Raw genomic sequence first — 8215 nt, 5'->3', positions numbered from 1 at the left:
TCAAAAGGAAATCCCGACTGATGAAAACTAACTCATGATAAGAAATACTGCCTCATGAGCTGGCTAGACAGCTCAGCAGTTAAGGGCACTTGTCACTAAGGCTGATGACCTGAGTTTGATCCCTAGGACACACATGGTGGAATGAGAACCAACTTCCATAAGCTATCTTCTGAGCTCCACACATGTACTGTGGCATGCCTCAACCTCACAAATAAAATGTAAAATACTGCACCCTTGTTTTAAAAACAGATTTCAGAAGACATATACATTTAAGAGCTTTTTATTCTCATGTGCAGAAAGTATCGGGCTTTTTGTTGTTGTTGAGAAAATAAAGCCAGTTTTATTTCTTGCGTTTGAAGTAGTCTTCAATTGGCATCCTTAACACACTACAACCAAGTCTATAGGGCTTTCTCTCTTGTTTTCACAGATGCCTGATTAGGTTGATCTTCAGGCTCAGCACAGAGCTCCTCCACCAACTTGACACTCATCACAATTGGGTTCAAGCATGCACTTGCCTAAGGCTTTGGCAGCGACGCCTGATCCTCATGCTGGGCCCTCTTGGATGAAGGCAGTCTTCAGTGCTCCTGTTAGGCAGTAAGTATCCATTACACCTTCAGCAATAATGCCTTCCTCAGTCCTAGCAGGTTGTGGGTGAAGCTGAATCCTGAACACACTTGAGTGGCTGTATGACTTGCTGACAGCAGGGGAAAGAGAGTGCATGAGCTATTTTCAACATTTGTTAACTATTGCATAAAGAGTAAAATAAAGCCACTTTCTTCAGAAATAAACAAAACAATCTATTAACCATCCTTAGTATAAACTATGAGTTCCACATGCCTCAATTATGTGTTTTGTTTTCCTCTTTTCCCTGGGCACATGACCACCTGGAATGAAAGCTGCATTTCCTGTCTTTGCAGTTAGGGAAGGCTCTGACCAGGTTTTGGCTAGTGGTATTCAAACAGAACTGTTTGGTACAATGGGAAAACATTCTTGAACAAAGTGTAAAAATCCTATTGCCCTGGTTCTTGCTGGTCACAATGTCTGTTGTGAGGACTTAAGCTTTAGATATCAATTTCAAACCACGGGTTAGAAGCAGAAGCTGAAGTCGGCTGAGCAACAAAGTGACCTTGACATACCACCAGATTCTTTAAAGAGGAAAACCTCTCACATTTTTAAAGGTACTAATATTGGGAATTTAGTTTTATGTTGCCGAGTCCAACTTCAACTAATACATCTTTCAATTGTTGGTACATCACATCTTTATTAGAAATTGTAAATGAGAAATTATTTCAACACCTGAAGACCAAACTACAATAGAAGATTCCATAGGCTCAAGATTTTGAGACATTTTGGCAAGAGTTCTATGTAAAGTATATCCTTCCCGTGGCATGGCAACATCATTTTTCTTTAAAAAAGTTACTGGGCAGACATCATTTCCACCATCACCTATATAAACAATCCGTGTATATCTCACGCCCTTTTGTAACTGTTTATCTATAAATTCTCCCAAAACTGTATTTTTGCAAAGATTCTTTGGGCACCTAGTGCAAGAATGAGCATGGTAATTCTTCACTGTGAGACGACCATTGCTATCAAAAGATGCTGGATTGGTAAACACGTCATCAAAGACATCGTGAAAAGCAGCAGCTTCTAAAACCCAGTCTATGAAGATGGAATTTGAATCTGAAATGATGATGCAGTCAAATCTGTCCTTATTCATCCTCAGAAAGCTGAGAAGTTCTATCATCCCTGAGGTGAAGGGCAGTGACGTCACTGCCCTCTTCAGTTCATCTTCTTTTACCCCCTCATCTCTCAAATATTTAAAGACTCTGCCCATAAATTCTGTCCAAAGCCCCTTTTGATAAGAATCTTGTAGCTCAATGGGAAGCTTTTTGTCCGGAGCACACTGTACAATCCAGGTGTCACTGTTGTCGTCTATGATCGTATTGTCAAAGTCAAACACCAACAGAGCTTTCATGGCTCCAGGGACAGACTTGGGTTACCCTGAAAGAGAAGATATATTATCCCCTAAACACACCGTGTTTACATATCTATTATACTGATTTAAGAGAAGCAAATGTTAACCTGATAAGAGCTGGGTATGGTAGCACATGTCTGTCATCTTAGCACTCACGAGGCTGGGGCAGAAGGAACAAGAGGTTGAGGCTGACCTGGCTATATAATGAGAATTTACCATGTATATATGTATATGCATGTATGTATGTATAAACTAGTTAACATGCTAAAATAAGAAGTAGAAATCAGTAACTTATCATGTTTTTTGTTTTTTTCCTGAAATGGGAGTCTCACTATATACCCCTGGCTAGTCTGGAACATTCTATGTAGAACAGGCTGGTCTGGAACTGAAGAACAATCTACTGGCTTCTGCTTTCCAAGTGCTTTCATTAAAGGTACATGCTACCACACTTAGCTCTTATTATGAAATAAAAAAAATTAATGTTTTTCTGCTTATATATGTTATATACACCAAATTTGTATTTGGTGCCCAAGGAGGTGAGAAAAGATCTTTGGATCCCCCAGAACTGGGGTGACTGATTGTGAACTGTCATGTGGGTGACAAAAATTGAACCTAGGTCCTCTGAAAAAGCATTTAAGTATTCCTACCCAGTATGCCATCTCTCTAGCTCCCAACTAAGCATTTTTTTTTTTTTTTTTTTTGCCCATCACTTATTTTTCCTAAGAGAGCTACTACAGTTATTTTATTAGCTTATACTATTGTAATAATCATCATTATTAAAGTAAGGGGCCATAATATACTGTGGCTATTCTACATATTAATGAAAGTTCTGAACAAATTTAAGTTTTGTAACTCTATAAAATGTAAAATAATTTTTAATTGGCTTTCAGATTAAACTCAATTTCTAAATGTCAATGTTATGACTAAATATTATTTCTTGTTTTTTGTTTGTTTGGTTTGTTTGTTTGTTTGTTTTTTGATATGAGGTTTCTCTGTGTAGTTAGTCCTGGCTATCCTGGAACTCGTTTTGTAGACCAGGCTGGCCTTGAACTCAGAGACCCACCTGGCTCTGCCTCCTGAGTGCTGGGATTAAAGGCATGTGCCACCAAGCCCAGCTCCAAGTGGATTAATTTTAACAAAAAGAAGTTAAGTAAAAATTTTCAGGGCTGGAGAGATGGCTCAGTGATTAAGAGCACTAGCTGCTCTTCCAGAGGTCCTAAGTTCAATTCCTAGCAACCACATGGTGACTCACAACCATCTGTAATGGGATCTGATGCCCTCTTCTGGCATGCAGATGGCATGCAGACAGAACACTCATATACAAAAAAAATAAATAAATAAATCTTAAAAAAAAAAAAATAAACCCTCATTAACCTTAAAGTACAAACTAACAAACTGTAATCATGTTATAATTTTAGAAATTCTAAAAAGTAAAGGATCCAAAATAGGAAAAAGATACAGAAATCAATTAAAAATAGAAAACATAGTATGTAGCTAAAGTATTTTCTGGCTTATTAAAGAAGCTAATTAGTAGTAAAGATAGAACACACACATGAACATTAACACACACAAGCATTTTGTCTGTCACTTTATAGTATATAGGGAATGTATAACCTACAGGGGAATCTCCTCTTATGTGAACTTTCTGGGTTTGATATTATTGGTGAGGGGAGGTTTTTGAGACATAGCTCAGTCTGGAGCCCAGGCTGCCCTTGAACTTGTGATCTTCCTGTTTAGCCTCCTATGTGCTAAACATATGATTCCAGGCATTGAGCCAACATACCCAGCTGTTGGTATGAATTTAGATGCCACACTATATTCTGGTACGTGAGTTTTGTATTTCTATGTATCTAATCCAGGTATCATTGGCTGCCAGAGGTTTAGGTGGGAAATTCACTTCCACATACAAATAATTCAGTAAATAGCAGTGAGGCAAAACTGATGATCACCGACCACTTAGGAACATTTCAGTTAGCTAGGCAGTGGTGGTACACCCTTTTAATTCCAGCAGAGGCAGAGAGATCTCCGAGTTCAAGGCCAGCCTGGTCTACAGGGTAAGTTCCAGGACAGCCAGGGCTACTTGAAAAATCCATGTCTTGAACCCTCCCCTCCCCTGCAAAAAAGAACATTTAAATTAAACATACTGCCTTAGGGTTTCCATTGCTATGAGGAGACACCATGACCAAGGCAACTCTTATAAAGCCTAACATTTCATTGGGGCTGGCTCACAGGTTGTGAGGTCCAGTCCATTATCACCATGGTGGGAAGCATGGCAGTGTCCAGGCAGGCGCGACGCTGGAGGAGCTGAGAGTCCTGTATCCCATCCCAAAGGCAAACAGAGACTGTTTTCTAGCAAGCTGAGGAAGGTCACGTCCACACCAGGTGGCGCTTCAAAGTCCACCCCACAGTGACGCACTTCCTCCAATGAGGCCACAGCTCCTAACAGCATCACTTCCCATGGGCCAACCATATTCAAACTACCACACAGACCTTATGGAGAGTCACAGAGTATGATTTTAAAAAGTTTTCTAGGGATGTATACATAGCTCAGAGGGAGGGACCTGCCTAGCATGTGCGATGCCTCAGTTTCATCTCCAGCACCATATTAAAAGAACATTTTCCCTAATGTAACTCACTGTTAGTTGAATAATGCCTCAAGCATAGGTTAAATTCACCACAAATCACTGAAAAATTTAAATTTGTTTGTTTGTTTTTGAGATAGAGTTTCTCTGTGTAGCCCTGGCTGTCCTGGAGCTCCCTCAGCAGACCAGGCTGAGAAGAACACGAGTGAAGTAAACTCACATTTAAGGTTGATCTAAGAGTATCTTTTTCTCAATTTTAGATTTTGTTCCTGTTGTAAACATATTTTTTATTAAAACCACTTACCCAAACTTGTACTTGCAGTCCAATTAGTGCTACTACAGAACAGAGGTGAGGCCACTGCAGTCTTCAATTTGCTGGCTGTTTGTAAACATTACTCCAGTTCTGTATGCAGAGAAATTGCTCTGATATGCAGCAAAGGAACAAAGACTTCTTAACTTCTAAAATTAATAGAAATATTTTAAAAGTTTAAAATTTATTTTTTTCTAATTAGATTCCTCTTTCTTCTATCAAAAAACCCCAAAAACAAAAAAACAAAAACAGCCAGGCATGGTGGTACATGCCTTTAATCCCAGAACTTGGGAGGCAGAGGCAGGGGGATTTCTTTTTTTTTTTTTTTTTCCCTGAGAGTTCTACATCTTCATCTGAAGGCTGCTAGAAGACTGGCTTGGCAGGGGGATTTCTGAGTTTGAGGCCAGCCCGGTCTACAGAGTGAGTTCCAGGACAGTCAGGGCTACACAGAGAAACCCTGTCTCGAAAAACAAAAAACAAAACAAAACAAAACAAAAAACATGTACTGGCAATGAAGAAACAATTTGATTATACACATATACTTGGAATAAATTCAAAAAAAAAAAAAAAGAATGCCATATAAAAATATTTTATCTGATTATTAAAACCACAAGTGTGAAATCAACTGAATATTATTTCAGTTTTTCTCACTAAAAGGGAAACACTATTATTTTATTTATATTCAGCTAGAGCGATATACTTAAAAATTAAGGAAGTACACAGACCGACTTTTAACAATGTGAATTTACCAGGGAACTCTTTTACTAAAATTTGAAAAATTGAAAACCAGACCAGTAACCCCAGCACTCAGGAGGCCGGGGCAGTCATAATGCTGCAATCCTGGACCCAGCTTCGGTTACTTGTGCTGTGTAAAGAGGACCAGTGAGCAGAGAGGATGGGGAAACCCCTTGCTGAACGAGTTCGACAAGCCCAGTGTGAGCCCTGCAAGACACTCTTGCGGAGAGGACTCCTAAAGTTTGCCCTCTGACTAGTACACCATTACACTCACTCAATACACACACAATAACACATTTTATTAACAAAACCAAAACAGTATTCTCAGGGCTGGAGAGATGGCTCACTGGTTAAGAGTCCATGCTGCTCTTCTCAGAACCCAAGTCTGGTGGGACAATTCTAGCTCCAGGGGATTTAATGTCTCTAGATGCCATGGCTGTCACATGCACACACACTTGTGCACACATACATACATACACACCAAATAAGTAAATAAATAAGGGGCTGGAGAGGTGGCTCAGCAGTTAAGAGCACTGACTGTTTTTGTAGAAGATCCAAGTTTGAGTGGCTTAACACCACCTGTAACTGAAACTCCAGGGGGGTCTGACCGTCCTAGCTTCTTTGGGCACCTTCAGTCATGTGCACTTACTCTCACACAAACACATTTACAAACATACACATAACTAAGCATAGTACACAGAAATGGTTTATGGACAGGGGCCAGGTCTTAATGAGTGGTTTAATTGTCATTTGTAGTTTTTCTTCTGATTTTGATTTAAAAATATCTCAATAGTCATTTAAATTGTTTCCAATTAGGGTGCAAAAGGGCTTCGAGGAAAAAAACAAAAAAACTAGTTCTAGACCAACTTGTATGGAAAGGCTATAGGTTACACTTGCAATCGGGAGTTTCAAGTCAAATATGAGACCCTACTTGAAATATAAGACCATATTAGAAAGCTACTGAGCTATTTTATGAGGGTCAATACTTGTAACTAATTTAGTAAAACTCCTGGGGATTTTCACTGAGAGAAGTGGTCTACACAACTTCCGCCTTCTAAGTCATATACTCTGACCCAGTTGCTTTAAGAGTGTCTCTACAGTGAACAGGTTAAAAGGCACCCGCGTTGTCCCTCGTGGTGAGGTCCCTCAGCTCAGAGTTTCTGTCCTGTGAAGGAACACACCATCACATCCACGTAACTCCTTGCTCACTCCGCATTATCTTGTGGGAAGAGGGCCTTAGGAAAAGAAAGGCAAAATTTGCAGGTGAGGCAGCTAGCACTGTGTAATTCACCGATCTCTCACCAGGCGTCGTGGTCTCTCACAAACTATGCAAGTGGCTGTTGGCCTGCAAATACAGTACAATCCCTGAACTTTCCAGCTCTTGGGAGCTTCCAACTCGCTAGCACTACACCCAATTTCGTCTCCAGGAATTTTTATTAATCCTCCCATACTTACCAGCATTATTACAGTGGAACAACTCTGATAGAAAACCTGAAGAGAGAGCACAACTACGCATTAGAACGTTCATTATTGAAAGTCGCACTTACTTTTCATTTTGAGGAGCGACGAATGTTGCTTTTAATTAGTCGCTAGTACCAACTATTTAGTAATGAAATCAACTGGACAGCGATATGTCAGGAGAGTCTCTTTTGAGATCAAGTGCCAGTCCACTTTTTGTGTCATTCGAGACTGACTGGTTCCCCAAGCACACTCATTACAATTGATTTACCAAGCAGTTTAATCGATGTTAAAGGTATTAACGTGAACGTCCTGGGGACAACGTTCAAGTTTTAATGGTCCTATGTAACAACTGACAGGGTCTCATCTAGTCCTGACTGTGCCTCATAAACCAAAGCATTTTTTAAAAAACACCTTTTCTGTCCTTTAATCCTCGTGGCTCTGTAGAAGCTCGCACCCAGCCTGGGCCTCGACTCGCACACCGGCCGGTTCCAAACTAGCGCAGCGTGTGAGAAAAGCCGCAGCGGCCGATCGGGATCGAGGGCTCCTCACTGACCCAGGCCAGGGTCGCAGCGGGCCGCCAGCATCAGTACCAGCGTCGGCCGGTTGGTTCTCGTGCCGGACGTAGCGGCTGAACTGCTAGCGCCCGGGCTCGCCCACCGCTCTGCACTGCGCACGCGCACCCCCGTGCTTCGGGCCTCGGTTCAGCCGCGGACAGGGCTCCTTCCTGGTTCCTGGATGGCGACTAACGTCACTTCCGGCGTGGTTGCTAAACAACCAAATGGTTTGGCTATCGCTCAGTCGCTGACTTCAGCTTGGAAGTTGTCTCACCGGCTCTGGACTCGCGGGGCCCAGCTTGTTAAAGATGCAAGTGCGCTTTGGACGGCGCTCCGGGCAGGCGAAGGAAAGCCAAGGTGAGCTGCCTTGGCCCGTGCCGGAGCTGGGGTTGTTTCTAGAACCCCAGCATAGGGTGACAAAGTGAGGGCTTCGGTTGCCTTTTGGGCTTTACCAAGTCGAAAGCAGTGCCAGCAAACGTCCTTGGAGTTAGGCAGGTTGGTCTTATTCGTTGAATAAATTTTGGAATGCCGTTTAGACAAGATATTGACCTATCAAAGTCTTTATAATGTTGCAGACCTGCTGAGTTGTCTTTTC

The 8215-nt window shown here is 41.5% G+C and overlaps 2 protein-coding genes across 7 annotated transcripts in view; one reads left to right on the top strand and one right to left on the bottom strand.

The window, feature by feature from the left end:
- Nucleotides 1–264: 264 nt before the first annotated feature.
- Phospho2 (phosphatase, orphan 2) lies at nt 265–7720 on the bottom strand. 4 transcript variants are annotated; one of them, XM_029535734.1, is made up of 5 exons: nt 7478–7720; nt 7061–7096; nt 6787–6840; nt 4865–5019; nt 265–2004 (listed from the first exon to the last, which is right to left on the bottom strand). In XM_029535734.1, exon 5 carries the CDS (start codon nt 1976–1978, stop codon nt 1253–1255), a length of 726 nt encoding a protein of 241 aa, XP_029391594.1. In that variant the 5' UTR covers nt 1979–2004; nt 4865–5019; nt 6787–6840; nt 7061–7096; nt 7478–7720; the 3' UTR covers nt 265–1252. The 4 variants fall into 4 exon arrangements, with proteins under 4 accessions (XP_029391594.1, XP_029391593.1, XP_029391595.1 ...); XM_029535733.1 differs by lacking the exon at nt 6787–6840; XM_029535735.1 differs by lacking the exon at nt 6787–6840 and having other exon boundaries at nt 4865–4983.
- A 122-nt stretch (nt 7721–7842) lies between these two features.
- Nucleotides 7843–8215, top strand: part of Ccdc173 (coiled-coil domain containing 173) — a 32670-nt gene continuing 32297 nt past the window's right edge. Inside the window, exon 1 of one of the 3 annotated variants that reach the window (XM_021194640.1) lies at nt 7843–7977. In XM_021194640.1, coding sequence (XP_021050299.1) covers nt 7929–7977 — 49 coding nt within the window. In that variant the 5' untranslated portion in view covers nt 7843–7928. The remainder of the gene's footprint in view (nt 7978–8215) is intronic. The other 2 variants (XM_029536455.1, XM_029536454.1) reach the window with 2 other exon arrangements.

Source organism: Mus pahari, chromosome 3 (genome assembly GCF_900095145.1).
Source record: "Mus pahari chromosome 3, PAHARI_EIJ_v1.1, whole genome shotgun sequence".
In the NCBI taxonomy this organism is placed as follows: Eukaryota; Metazoa; Chordata; class Mammalia; order Rodentia; family Muridae; genus Mus; species Mus pahari.
Note: the sequence above shows the minus strand (reverse complement) of the source record. Positions and strands in the feature narration are given on the sequence as shown.

Bases quoted from the DNA above. Each gene is read 5' to 3' on its own strand.
- Phospho2 (XM_021194262.2), bottom strand. From the start codon at position 1,978: ATGAAAGCTCTGTTGGTGTTTGACTTTGACAATACGATCATAGACGAC.